At 44.2% G+C, this 14665-nt stretch overlaps 1 protein-coding gene and 1 long non-coding RNA gene across 12 annotated transcripts in view; one reads left to right on the top strand and one right to left on the bottom strand.

Moving 5' to 3' along the window:
- Positions 1 to 14665, bottom strand: part of LOC123997698 (ras/Rap GTPase-activating protein SynGAP-like) — a 122697-nt gene that overhangs the window by 42540 nt on the left and 65492 nt on the right. For 8 of the 9 annotated variants that reach the window (XM_046302181.1, XM_046302176.1, XM_046302184.1 and 5 more), the window contains 11 exons: positions 13614 to 13708; positions 12040 to 12161; positions 7240 to 7393; positions 6513 to 6611; positions 4251 to 4490; positions 3668 to 3997; positions 1875 to 2019; positions 1609 to 1753; positions 1160 to 1396; positions 659 to 860; positions 134 to 363 (listed from right to left, as the gene is read on the bottom strand). In XM_046302181.1, the coding sequence (XP_046158137.1) occupies positions 134 to 363; positions 659 to 860; positions 1160 to 1396; positions 1609 to 1753; positions 1875 to 2019; positions 3668 to 3997; positions 4251 to 4490; positions 6513 to 6611; positions 7240 to 7393; positions 12040 to 12161; positions 13614 to 13708 (1999 nt within the window). The remainder of the gene's footprint in view (positions 1 to 133; positions 364 to 658; positions 861 to 1159; positions 1397 to 1608; positions 1754 to 1874; positions 2020 to 3667; positions 3998 to 4250; positions 4491 to 6512; positions 6612 to 7239; positions 7394 to 12039; positions 12162 to 13613; positions 13709 to 14665) is intronic. The other variant, XM_046302178.1, reaches the window with a different exon arrangement.
- On the top strand, positions 1943 to 8777 carry LOC123997699. Of its 3 annotated transcripts, none has more exons than XR_006832164.1 (5): positions 1943 to 2704; positions 3083 to 3164; positions 3692 to 3982; positions 7234 to 7429; positions 7749 to 8777. It is a non-coding gene; the product is annotated as an uncharacterized LOC123997699 (long non-coding RNA). The 3 variants fall into 3 exon arrangements; XR_006832166.1 differs by having other exon boundaries at positions 1943 to 2708; XR_006832165.1 differs by lacking the exons at positions 7234 to 7429; positions 7749 to 8777 and adding an exon at positions 4271 to 4849.

Genomic DNA, 14665 nt, shown 5'->3' with positions numbered 1-14665 from the left:
ATTAAACCTAATCCTAGACAAAAAAGTATGTTCAAATGAAATTCTCCATTCAGAGTGCTTTTTTTGTCCAGGAATATACTTAACCTGTTTCCAGGAAATAGGCCTATAGGATTTGATAAAGCCAGGGCACTACCTGTTGAGATCCTTCATCATGAGATTCTGGAACTCCGAGGAGACTCCCCTGTGGAAGCTGGGTCGTGAGAGCAGCCTCTCCGTCTGTCTCTCATGGACTCTATCTGTCTGGTTCTGGTGGCTGGGCTGCCTCTGCAGGTGGGGGTTGCGCAGGGCCATGCTGATGTCATTCAAGAGGCGGGGCAAGGGACCCAGTTTGATAATGGCATCCTGTGGGTTAGGGTTAGAAGACTGACATGAATACAAGTTAGCAATGACAATAGGAAAAGCATTCAAATGGTTCAATTTTTGAAGTATCTTATTCTTGAAAATTGCAAGTATACTTAATCATTCCATTCAATCTACTGAATCATACTTTCAGATTACTGGTGTGTCAAGACCATACATAGTTATTTTATTGTCCTGATTCCTAATTGGACTCAATCATTATTGAATAACACCACATTGGTTATCTGTAACTTGTATTTTTTTATTGGTCATATATTGTAGAGGTTATATTGTTAATATTTACCCTGATCCTCCCTACCTTGCTGAGCTGGGCCATGACCTCCCAGAGGAGGCTGTGCAGTATGGACAGCTCTCTGCCCAGGTCGATGTAGCCCTCGAAGCCCCCCGCGTTGCTCACACTGTCCAGGTTGGAGATTTCATAGAGGAATTGTTGCATGGAGCCCCACTCCATCTCTAAGAACTCATTCATGAAGCTCATGTACTCCTCTTTCATACCAAATCTGAGAGAGAGAGAGAGAGAGAGAGAGAGAGAGAGAGAGAGAGAGAGAGAGAGAGAGAGAGAGAGAGAGAGTCAAAATGCTGTATACTCACAGAGATTACATCATTGGCTGGTTTCCCGGACACAGAATTAGCCCAACCCTGGATTAATAACTAATAAGCACTTTCAATGGAGAATCTACATTGAGCACACTTTTTAGTCCAGGATTAGGCTTAATCTGTGTCCTGGAAAAATACTAAATATTACAAAAGTTTTAGCACAAGCATAACATTATAAGTTGTATTGAATGAATGAACTGACTTGGAGAAGTTGGCCAGGTTCTGCACCACTTTGGAGATGAGGCTGAGCGTGCGAGATGTCTGCTCGTCTGGGTACTCCTGGGTCAGGTTAAACAGAGAGGGGGACATGACGGCCGGACACAGGAAGCGCAGGAAAAGGGAGCCGCTGATTAGGCGGTCTGCGATGTCCTCCCTCCCCCTCTCCGCACAGCGCACCCTCCACGAGGCAAACACCTCCTTCAGCTCTCGAGGAAACACACTGCAGAGAGATACAAATATTCAGTGTGTTATTATCATTTCATATGTTATTCTGCTTTAGTCAGGCAGTGTATCCCAACAACTGAATGCAAATCTGGTGTTCAACAATCAAAATTCTGTAAATAAGTCTTTGGGTGCTGTAGCCCAGGAGTAATCCTGGTTGAATTAAAAAATAGTACAAAATAGTACTACAAAAATAGTAAGTCTACTGACCAATGGGAGTTGACGATTTTGCAGAGTGCCAGTTCGCAGCACATGCGGAGATTGGCTTGGTGATCTGGAAGGACAGAGGGTGGTGTCCTCATGGGGTCCACCTCGCAGTTCTCTTCTGATTCGTACAGTGCCCTTATGAACTCTCCTGAAACAAACACAATATCACTGACCATTAGGCAAACACAGAAAGATAATGAATACATCACAGCAAGAACAGTTCAACAACATGTATTGAGTGATTAATGTGAAGCATTTGAAGGCCACACCTATTGCATCCTTGAGGTACTTATGTCCAATCAGCTTGAGGTACTCTTCTATGGCTTTGGTGGCCAGAGTGTTCTCTCTGAAGATAAGGTGTTCTCGGTCAATGAATCTATCTACCTCACACATCGCCATGTCCGAAAGAAAATCCTGGGAAAAAAACAAAACGTCAACATAGCATAGACTTTCTTTTTAAAACATTCAATTATAATCTATTGGGTACTCTCAAATTTAATTTTGAGGATATAACGCCTTTCCTCAGGTCAGAATGTAATTTGTTATCTCTTTTGGCTTATGGTTTGGGTAAGAAAACCAAGAAGTAGTCAAACTAGTGTTCATTTTGTAGTTCATAGTGCCTTAAAGATAGAATCCGCAGGTTGTGGGCGCCTCCATGCCGCCCCACTTCTTCTGTTGTGTTTTCACTTTGAACGAAAACAAGGGGATGGAGCCCTGAGCCGCCTCGGGCTGGCCTTCTGGGCAAGGTGTGTCTTCGCACTAAATCCTGTCTACTCAAACAACCCTGCTGTCATCCTCCGGAGCTGAAAGTCACTTGCAAGCTACAGTCGCCAGAAACAAATACAGAGCAGACGAAGCAAACAAGCTAGCTAACTTGTTTGCAGATCAACTGTTCTGGTAGCAGGGTCAGCATTTTCAGAAAATGTAGTCAGAAACAAGCATCATTCTCAGTTCTTGGATCTGAATCAACTCGACCCCAAAAGAGAAAAAGAAGCACGAAAAAGACTGCTCATGACCAATCCAGAAACCGGATAAACATTGGAATTAATTTTGGAAGGTGGAAGAGTGTTGCCGAAATGGCCACCATCCTCATGAACAGGTAGGTAAGTGTTGGGTTGCGTTTTTAGCCTGTTTTCTTTTAGCTACATTAGCTGCTAACCTTAGTGTGTTCAATGTTCAAGCTTGCTAACATGGCTACTTAGCTAGCTGACATCTTTTCTATTTGGACTGTTTTGTAACTCAAATAATCTAATGATAACTAGCTACATCATGTATACACTGCATAAACCACACAAGATGCCCAATGCCTTTATTTCAACCAGCTAAATCTAGATATGCAGATCGTTGACATGATAGTGTGTTTGGTTTGTAGATGATAATGCTGGTTGACAGCATTTTCAACCTAGGACCACCCAAACAATGCATCATCTAGCTATACATTCGGTACAGTGACATCACACAAACATTTATTTCTCAGGGAGATACTGGTGGAGACAGTCTGATTTCGAAGGGAACCTGAGGTTGTAGAAGTTGTGGTTGTGGAAAATTCCAAAAGATAGGTAAGAAATGCTATGGAATGTTTTGTTGCGTGTTGTGATTCAATAATAATTTCATTGATAATCGACCAATGGAAGCGATGTTTGCCTGTTCAGCACATCTCCTACATAGCATGGCATTGAGCCCTACCATTAACTGCCCAAATTCAAGGACTGAATTAATATCCAGTGTGGCCAGCAAAGTAAACAATGGCTCGTCTGCATGACATATTGGTAGAACATGGGCCATCAAGTAATAGGATGGTTACATTAACATGACACATGTTACACTGGTTACATCACAACACCACATCCTATGTATTTAAAGAATACGGTTACTGATCTATTTGGCAGTAATGCCCCCCCCTACTCCTGTTCCATCAATATTATGTTATCAAATCAAAAACAGCATTTATCTGGTATATACACAGGATACAGTGAGGTAGGTGTATACAGGAATATGACCTTGCATTGTACCGTGTACTACTGAAGTAACAACTTGTTTAATGTTTCATGCCAATACTTACCTTTGCTTTCCCTGTGCTCTGTAGTATGTGGACCAGCGCACAGGCCACCTCTTCTTTACTCTTCACGCTCAGTAGAGGCTCCAGCACCGCACATAAAGTCCGGTAGTTATTGGTAACATACTCGGCAAACTCCTTGTACAGCTCCATGGGCAGGATGCTCATGGTCTGGTAACGGGATTTGAGGCGTAGGGAGGCATTGATGATCTTGCCCCCTGCTTGCCCCTTGGCCAGGACGCTAGGCTGGATGACCGGGTACCACTGCTCCACAAACTGTCGGCCTGTGATGCTGGAGATAGGGATACTGACCAGTCCCAGGTATGTGCTCTTTTCCTGATAGAAGAGGGGAAATAAGGCATAAATCAGAGAAACTTAATGTGGGACTTTGTGGTCAAGAGTTATGGGGCCTGGGCCTTTAAGAAAGAGGAGACAAAGAGGATAATAATAAAACTAAAGTATATTTATTCCTAATCATTGGGCAAGCTGCTGTCATTAAAGCACAGCAGTGCTTTAACCAGCCTGCAAAAATGTCATTTTAACCAGTTTTATCCCGTTTTGCACACTGGTGAGAGAGTTGTCCCTTCACCTTGCGTCTCTTCTTGTCAGTCTCCTTGTAGAGATGAAGGCGTAGGTTGCGGACGGCTGGCAAGTTGTTGAACTCAAAGTGCTCGCCCCAGAACACGGTGTCAGTCCGGGGCTTGCTGGTGGTGCGTGCGTAAAGCATGTCATCCAGACAAAGTTCGCAGTAGTAGCGCTTCTTGGCGGGAAGTTCCCGCGCCTCGATGATCCAGAGTTTCAGCACGTTGTCCACCCTCCGACTGTTGTCCTGAAGAGGGTTCGAAGAGAGGGTGGCAAAAGGACAAGGCAGAACAGGGAGGAACGAAAACCAAAGGGGAAAAGACCAAAAAGAAAAAAAAAGAAAGCCAAAGGGAGAGGGAGGGTTGAGTGGGTTAAGAACAGTGGTGTAAAGTACTTAAGTAAAAATGCTTTAAAGTACTGCTTAAGTAGTTTTTTGGGGGTATCTGTACTTCACTATATATATTTAACTTCACTACAGTACATTCCAAAATAAAATAATGTACTTTTTACTACATTTTCCCTGACACCCAAAAGTATGTGACATTTTGACATGAAAATGGTCCAATTCACACACTTATCAAGAGAACATCCCTGGTCCTCCCTACTGCCTCTTATCTGGCAGACTCACAAAACACAAATGCTTTGTTTGTAAATGATGTCCGAGTGTTGTAGCGTGCCCCTGGCTATTCGTCAATAAAAAAATACAAGTGTGCCGTCAAGATTGCTTAATATAAAGAATTTGAAATGGTTCATACTTTTACTTTTTATACTTAAGTATATTTTAAGCTAAATACTTTTAGTCTTTTACTCAAGTCGTATTTTACTGGGTGACTTTCACTTTTACTTGGGCCATTGTATATTAAGGTATCTTTACTTTTACTCAACTATGACTATTCAGTACCTTTTCCACCACTGATTAAGAACAGTCTAAGAACAATATGCACACATATGGATAGAGATAAATTAGATAACACATATGTACTGGAGATAAATTAGATAACACATATGTACTGGAGATAAATTAGATAATACATATGGATAGAGATAAATTAGATAACACATATGTACTGGAGATAAATTAGATAACACATATGTACTGGAGATAAATTAGATAACACATATGTACTGGAGATAAATTAGATAATACATATGGATAGAGATAAATTAGATATCACATATGTACTGGAGATAAATTAGATAACACATATGTACTGGAGATAAATTAGATAACACATATGTACTGGAGATAAATTAGATAACACATATGTACTCGAGGCATGAGAGACAGAAAGTGGACATGTGATTGGTAATGTTGCAGCAGAGAGCTGCATTTTCTGAACATATTTACAAAGAGCCAACTATGTCTGAAATCCCCCCATGGGAGGAGAGCGTGCTGTGCAGATTGCACAGAGTGATGTTTTAGTCAGGGGTGACTCATTTTAACTAGTCTGAAATGCCACTGGATCGCTCAGCTCCGGCTTAGATCAGCTCTTAATACCGAATTTCGATTGCTAAGTATATCACCAATTTTCCAAAGTTGTTATTTCTTAAGTACTCCATTGGTATGCCGCCTGACAATAAATGCAGATGTCCGCCGAATCAACCCTTTCAACTGTTCATCATGAATTTCAATAGGAAGAAGAATCAAGTGTCTGTCTGCCCAGCATCCTGGTCTCTATCGACGTCGCACCTCGTCTTATCTCTCCCATCATCTATCTGGTTGGAGATTCATGAGGGTGCAGAGGATATTTTGCAGCCCCCGTGTCGAGTCCTTGGAGCCCCGTGATTCAGGCCAGGAACCCTGCAGTCACCGCATCTGGATGAGTCAATCCACTCGGGCTGATGTTTCCTCTCGGTTTGCCTTAATAACTGCAGCTCCCTTGCTGCCACCGAGAGCAGTTATCTGTCTCACATAATGTCTCTTTTGATAAGAGGGAGGGGAGGGAAGGGGCCTATTACGCAGACCTAGGAGATCAAGCTGAGCTGAAATTAGAAGATCTGTTTTAATCAACCGCATCTAAAGTGCTGAGTTTGCGTCTTTTTAGTTCTTTATTTAACTCGGATGATAGTGTAGAAGTGCTGTGTTTTAATATGTACTGTATTTGATCACTATACATTACAGACATAGACAAACAGAGAGCACATGGAGGTTACAGTAAACAAAATGAGGAAATGCTCAGATTGACACAGACATATTGAAGACAGGGGAGAAGGAGGGAAGCACTGACAGACAGAGAAGTAGCTTAATTTCTCGTCCTTGTTTCCCCACCTTGTTGGGTTTGACAGCTCTCTGAAGATTCTCGATCCATTTGTCTCTCTCTGCACCCGAGCGACATGCAAAGCACTTGGTTCCTGAAGCCGTAGTCACCTGAGGTTACCAACGGTAACATCAACAGCCACAACCATTAGCAACTTGGGAGAAGATGACAAGTGGCATAACAACGTCCTTTAAATCATAGAGACTTGTGTCATGTACACTTCGGCTATGGGAAAGTGAGCCATGCAGTGAAAGCCGTTTTCACAACACATTTCTGTGACAAATCAACTTGGGACATGAGCTCATTTCTAGCCGCTTGTTGGCTTTCTTTTTGATATCTTTTCCACAGATAACTAGATTTAAAAAAAATCACAGCCTTATTCAATAAATCCTTTTGTTGATGCCAATGGAGAGACTTCTACCCAACATTAGTAGCATTAGTAACAATAGTAGAAAGACCTGGGTTCAAATGCTATTTGAAATCTTTAATATGTGTTAATATAGTTTGCTTTAGCCTGCCCAGAGTGGCAGATGGGCAGGATTTGAACTTTATTTTCTTCTATTGGTTCCAGTGCACCAGGCAAGCTCAATCAAGCCCAGCAAAGTTATTTGAAATGATTTCAAATAGTATTTGAACCCAGGTTTAATTAGTAGCACTATCTGTGTTCATTGTGTGTGTGTGTGTGTGTGTGTGTGTGTGTGTGTGTGTGTGTGTGTGTGTGTGTCGTGTCAGCGTCACCTCAAAACAGTACTCCTGTCCCAGGATGCTGGAGTGGACGGGCTTGATGATGGCGTCCTCATCCAGGGTGAGGTCCAGCGCCTCGGCAGCGCTGCTGGGAGACAGCAAGGACTCATGGGAGTGGGACTCTTTGAAGCTCTGCATCAGGCGCGTTCTGGGTGGGGAGCAGAGACACAGTGAGAGGAGCAGAGTGAGTCCCATACATTACATTACACCGCATCAAGGATACAGTACACATCATTCTGAACTGTGGTTATGAAGGGTAACTCTACCACAGCCAAACAGCCACATATACACTACCGGTCAAAAGTTTTAGAACATGTCACTGTCACGCCCTAATCTGTTTCACCTGTTCCTGTGATTGTCACCACCCCCTCCAGGTGTTGCTTATTTTCCCCAGTGTATTTATCCCTGTGTTTCCTGTCTCTCTGCGCCAGTTCGTCTTATATGTTTAGTCAAGTCATCCAGCGTGTTTTTCCCATACTCCTTTTGCTGTTCTCTTTTTCTAGTCCTCCTGGACGTGCGGCTGGGGGCTCGATTCCTTCCATGTAGTGAGTTCTGGACGTACTCTGCTCGTCACTCCTCCACTGGTTTGAGCCCCTTTCAGTGTGCTCTGGGTTTTCAGCCGGACCTGGCTCCGTGGATCACGGGCCAGACTGAAGCTCCTTGAGTGGTTCAGCTACGCAGAAGTGTGGAGCGATGCCCACGTGAGACTCCAGCGTGCCGTCCACCGTCAAAAGGAGCAGACGACCCCCCGTTCCTCTACCAGGAACCTCCCACTCCGCCTGTCCTGCAAGAAGCTGAGCCCCTGTTTTGTTGGGCCATTCAAGGTTCTCCGGAGGGTCAACGAGGTGTCGTATAGGTTACAGCTTCCCAGTGACTACCGTATCTGCATCACCGCCTGGTATGGAAACTGCTTGGCATCCAACCGCAAGGAGCTACAAGGGCAGTGCGTACGGCCCAGAACATCACTGGAGCCGAGCTCCCTGCCATCCAGGACCTCTATACCAGGCGGTAAAAAGTCATAAACTATTCTTTCTGCTTTCGCATGGCAAGTGGTACCGATGCGCCAAGTCTGGAACCAACAGGACCCTAAACAGCTTCCACCCCCATGCCATAATACTTCTAAATAGCTAGTCCGTGTACCTATTGGTTAACTATTTCACTATCTGCATTGACACTTTTTTTTGCATCTCTTATGACTCATCACATGTGAGCTACTGTTACTGTTTATTATCTATCCTGTTACCAAGTCACTTTATCCCTACCTTTATCCTGTACATATCTACCTCCATTACCTCATACCCCTGCACATCGACTCAGTACTGGTACTCCGTGTATATAGCCAAGTAATCGTTACTCATGGTGTGTCTATTCCTAGTGTTATTACTTTTCTTTTTTTTCCTCTGCATTGTTGGGAAGGGCCTGTAAGTAAGCATTTCACTGTAAGGACTACACCTGTTGTTTACGAAGCATGTGAAAAATACAATTTGATTTGATTAGGGGGATGATTAAGTCAACAAGGCAACTGGCACCATGTGGCCCAAAAAAATGCAACCACTGTCAATATTTTTCCTTTGAATGTCGGTATACACTTCTTGCACTAAAGGGACTACCCTCTGTTTATAGCTCCCTACAATCTCACTAACAAATCGAACTGTGACAAGGGGACTGGAATACAATCAGTCATTGAGGGCACAGAGAGCTAGAGATCTTTCATAACGGCAGGCCCAGTGGAGTTTTTCTGAGATACACTTGAGCATATCTGATTCGGAAAAAATTGAGAAACAGCACGCAACCATTCTGCTTTTCATGCCAAAGGAATCCGTCTGTAATCACAAATTCTGTGTTATGTGAGCGTCAAAAGAGGTCACATCAAAAAACAATGCGCTGCTAGTCTCACAACGGGTCTAATTGTCATCTGAAGAAGTAAACACATTAGCATTCAATTAGAGTTTCACTGGATTAGATTAGATTTGAGCATAACCACAATAGTGTTACCACGATAGTTCTTGGACAACAAAGCTATATTTCGATTGACAGCCATACTGTACATGCATAAGGCACAGAGCAACACGTGAATAGAATTGTCCATGACGCTTGCCCGCCATGCCCGCCCACACTGACTTATACATACAGACACACACACACCGATTATGCCACAATGCCACTGAACTGAAGAGGAGACAGATACAGAATGACAGAAAGGGGAATGACAGTGACCACAACACAGAAAAAGCAGAGAAAAGAAAGTAACAGTCTCCCTACTATGATGTCCCTGATGCATCCAGCTCTTTCGCGTTCTTCCTGTGCCACTGTTTTTGTGGACATTCACTCATAACGTGCATCAGAACATTGAATACTTACAGTGGAGTAGGAGAGAGAGAGAGAGAGAGAGAGAGAGAGAGAGAGAGAGAGAGAAAGAGAGAGAGAGAGAGAGAGATAGAGAGAGAGAGAGAGAAAGAGAGAGAGAGATAGGAGAGAGAGATAGGAGAGAAAGAGAGAGAGAGATAGGAGAGAGAGAGAGAGAGAGACGGAGAGAGAGATAGAGAGAGAGAGAGAGAGAGAGGAGAGAGAGATAGGAGAGAGAGAGAGATAGGAGAGAGAGAGATATAAATAGACCCAAAGAAATGAGTCAGAATGAGAGAAATAAAGGACAGTGGGGGAGGTCGAGAAAGGGAGGGCGAGAGGGCGAGAGAGAGAGAAGGAGAGCGAAGGAGAGGGGGAAGATGGTGGAAGAGAGTACCTCAGAGGAAATCAAGTTGTTATGTAAACTAGGGTAATTTAGAGAAGAAGGGAGTGACAGGGTTGATGAGAAAACAGAGAGAGAGAGACTAAGAGAGATGCAGTTGAAGTCTGAAGTTTACATACACCTTAGCCAAATACATTTAAACTTATTTTTCACAATCCCTGACATTTAATCCTATTAAAAATTCACCTCTTTATTTTAAGAATGTGAAATGTCAGAATAATAGTAGAGAATGATTTATTTCAGCTTTTATTTCATTTCATCACATTCCCAGTGGGTCAGAGGTTTACATACACTCAATTAGTATTTGGTAGCATTGTCTTTAAATTGTGTAACCTGTTTCGGGTAGCCTTCCACAAGCTTCCCACAATAAGTTGGGTGAATTTTGTCCCAGTCAGGTTTGTAGGCCTCCTTGCTCGCACACACTTTTTCAGTTCTGTCCACACATTTTCTATGGGATTGAGATCAGGGCTTTGTGATGGCCACTCCAATACCTTGACTTTGTTGTCCTTCAGCCCTTTTGCCACAACTTTGGAAGGATGCTTGGGGTCATTGTCCATTTGGAAGACCAATTTGCGACCAAGCTTTAACTTTCTGACTGATGTCTTGAGATGTTGCTTCAATATATTCACGTAATTTCCCTGCCTCATGATGCCATCTATGTTGTGAAGTGCACCAGTCCCTCCTGCAGCAAAACACCTCCACAACATGATGCTGCCACCCCTGTGCTTCATGGCTGGGATGGTGTTCTTCGCCTTGCAAGCCCCCCCCCTTTTCCTCCAAACATAACGATGAACATTATGGCCAAACAGTTCTATTTTGTTTCAGACCAGAGGACATTTATCCAAAAAGTCCCCATGTGCAGATGCAAAACGTAGTCTGGCTTTTTTATGGCGGTTTTGGAGCAGTGGCTTCTTCCTTGCTGAGCGGCCTTTCAGGTTATGTCGATATAGAACTCGTTTTACTGTGGATATAGATACTTTTGTACCTGTTTCCTCCAGCACCTTCACAAGGTCCTTTGCTGTTGTTCTGAGATTGATTGCACTTTTTTCATCAAAGTACGTTCATCTCTAGGAGACAGAACGCGTCCAGTATGACGGCTGCGTGGTCCCATGGTGTTTATACTTGCGTACTATTGTTTGTATTGATGAACGTGGTACCTTCAGGTGTTTGGAAATTTCTCCCAAGGAAGAACCAGACTTGTGGAGGTCTACAAAAAAATTCTGAGGTCTTGGCCAATTTCTTTGATGTAAAGCAAAGAGGCACTGAGTTTGAAGTTAGGCCTTGAAATACATCTACAGGTACACCTTCAATTGACTCAAATGATGTCAATTAGCCTATCAGAAGCTTCTAATGTCATGACGTCATTTTCTGGAATTGTCCAAGCTGTTTAAAGGCACAGTCAACTTAGTGTATGTAAACTTCTGACCCACTGGAATTGTGATACAGTGAATTATAAGTGAAATAATCTGTATGTAAAGAATTGTTGGAAAGATTCACAAAGTAGATGTCCTAACCGACTTGCCAAAACTATAGTTTGGTAATAGCAAGACATTTGTGGAGTGGTTGAAAAAAAACGAGTTTTAATGACTCCAACCTAAGTGTATACAAACTTCCGACTTCAACTGTATGTCTGTTCTGTGGCCATACGGGTGTCTGATGGTTGCCATGGAAACGTCAGGACTTTTTAAAATGAAATCTTCTATTGGTATTCTCCATGTATTAAGCAGTCATAACGATGTAGTATGTAAAATGGGAGTGCAGCGGCACTGAGGGGCGGTTGTGAAACAAACACTTACTGTCAAGGATTACTGGTTTCATTAAAGCTAGGAGTAACAGTAAAACACAGTACATGCCACATTGTCCTTGAAAGGTATCCAAAATAGACACAAGAAAGCATCTTTAAGAATCCCACATACATGTGGACACACAGGTAGGAGTGTACACACACACACTTAGAAAGACAAGTTAAGTGCCTGCCTGACCTGCTCCGGAACAGAGAGAGCAGGGAACACACGCACACCCACACAGAATCACACAGAGACTCGTACCTGTCCTGGTCGGCACTACGGAAGCGGGGGAGGATCATGTGTCGAAAGCTGCTGGTGCGGTCCAGTTTGGGCTGACTCTTAGCCCTCTTGATAGAGCCCTTCAACCTTCTACTGAGGAAACTCTGAACAGGGCAGCCATGGAGAGAGGGAGGAGGTGAAGAATGAGAGGGTGTGAAACAGGGATGGAGAGAGGGAGAGAGGGAGGGAGGGGACACAGGAAAGGAGAAAGATCAGAGTTGTCGAGAGGGGAAAGATCGATATTTCGTGCCCAAAATGGATTGGAAGAAGAACAGAGGACATATGTGATTTAGTGAATGACAGATGCACGAAGGGGGAGAGCAACAGAAAGATTTATTGCATATTACATCAGTCACACATCCACAATACAGCAGTAGTAGATTAGTGTAGTATCATCTGGTAACCAACAGTGGGTGGTGTTGTGCCATAAATATACCCACAATCCAACAGCATACACTGAACCTCAGTAAAAAAAGGAGCTTCATATTGCAGTGCAGTTTTGTCCTGTGCTTCCATGCAACCATATTCCCCTGATTTTAATCAGCTGATTTAGTCAGTATATAACACAGGTCTAATCGAACAGGCTGTGTGTTGATACTGTGTCTTTTATAAGAAGTGCTGACTGGGAGAACAGGGCTTCAATAGTAGAATGAAAATCAATGAATGATGTCATTCTCCGCAACATGCAGTATAAGGTTCCATACAACTACTATGCAGCCTTTTCCTCTCAGAGTGGAAGGAGAGACATGCTGCTATTGTATCTGAATAATAACAATGCTTTTTATGACAGTCTTACAATACTGAATCAGCTGAATTCAACCTCCCTCCATGTCTAAAATCCACTCAGATATCAATCTGCACATTACACATCAACATTGAACACTCCATTCTGCGAGGAATTGGTCTGAATCGAGACCAACCATTCACTTTTTGTGAGCTTTGTGTCAATGAAGTCTGTTTTAAAGAAGTGACTAAACATTTGACTCATTTGCTGACCGTCACAGTAACCGACTGGTAGGACTAGATAAGTCAATCTGGCTTGATTAGCCAGCCTGTCTGACACTTTGAAGCCTCATACAGTCAGAAGAACTGAATCACAGTGGTGGATCACATTTGGCATAGGGAACAGAAAATTCCATAGCATTTGGCAAAGGACGTAACGTGAAGTTTACAGGGGGTTTCTTCACCACATACAGAGACATCTGAGTCATGTACCTCGATCGGAGGAAGAGGTGCGATATGGCGTCCGGTCACTGGGCTGGAAGCGGCAACCCTCCAGTCCCCCGGCCAATTAGAAGAAGGGGGGGAGTGGGGGAGACTAAGGGACAGGCAGGGGAGAGGGGCAGTGAGAGAGGGGAGTACCGACCCCTTTCTTGTAGCGTTGCTGAGGGCAGGAGTGGCCATGGGGGAGGGAGGGGGAGAGAGGGTGAGAGGGGGAAGGGGAAGGGAGGGGTTCCACTGGCCCTGCGACAGGTGTGTGGTGGGGAGTGGGAAGGGAGGGAGAGAGAGAGGGACGGGGGGAGCGAGTGAGGGCGGTAGGAGGGAGGGGTACTCACGGATTGTCGGAAGGGTTGGGGAGGGGCAGTGGGAGGGATCTCCATGCTTGGCTGCTTCACGTTGGCTATGCTCTTCCGCCGGGCGCGAGCGTTCTCTGAGAGAGAGAGGGAAGAAGTCAGGTAAGAGAAAGAGAGAGAGAGAATCCAAAAGACAGGGAGCGAGAGAGGGCATGGTCTTGGCATGTGTATCAGCGGGGAGACGGGGGTGAAAGAGAGAAGATACACACAGTACATGCATACGGTCAGGGGAGATGTGAGAAAAGTGTGAGAAACCGACAAGTAACGTGAAAAAAACAGAAGGTGAAGTGAAGGTAGAGTGTTTATAAAAATTGCAAGGGAGAGAGCAAGAGAGCAAGGTTAAGGGTGAGAGAAGCAATGCGATGATAATGTCCCATTAACCCTGATCTCCATCATCCCCCTACTTCTTCTCCTCCTACCAGGAAAATGAGGGATGTAGATGGAGAGCTGCATGGGAAGGAAGATGAAAGAGGAGGGCATAGGAGGGGTGAGGTGAGTGAGTTGAAAGGGATGGGTTTTCTGCCTGGCCGTTCGACGAGGCAAACGTTAACAATCTGCACTGAGTGTGTCGGGGGAGGGGAGACAGGAGGCAGGGACCAAGGGAGGGGAGCAGGGGGGAGCATTCACAAACAAAAGCTCCTATTGACTTCCGTCCGTGAGTCAGTCCCTAATGTAGTGAATTAGGCAGTAAGGGAATACACTCTGTACTATCCATGATGGATGGCAGAGGAGACCAGTGGCCGGACAGTAGAGAAGATGGATCACACAGGCCCACTCTAACACTCTGTACTATCCATGATGGAAGGCAGAACACACTGGACACAGACGTCAATTCAACGTCTAGTCCACGTTGGTTCAAAGGAATTCCGCTGAAATGACGTGGAAACAACATTCATTCAACCAGTGTGTGCCCAGCGGGAGGAGACCAGTGGCTGGACACAGGGGAAGATCTGTGATAAGGCAAGGAGAAGTTAACTAATGTACGCAGTATCATGGAAAGAAGGGAGCGGGAACGAATGCGGGAAAGCATCTGA

Source organism: Oncorhynchus gorbuscha, linkage group LG15 (assembly GCF_021184085.1).
Source record: "Oncorhynchus gorbuscha isolate QuinsamMale2020 ecotype Even-year linkage group LG15, OgorEven_v1.0, whole genome shotgun sequence".
Lineage (NCBI taxonomy): Eukaryota > Metazoa > Chordata > Actinopteri > Salmoniformes > Salmonidae > Oncorhynchus > Oncorhynchus gorbuscha.
This window is presented reverse-complemented; position numbering and strand designations above follow the sequence as displayed.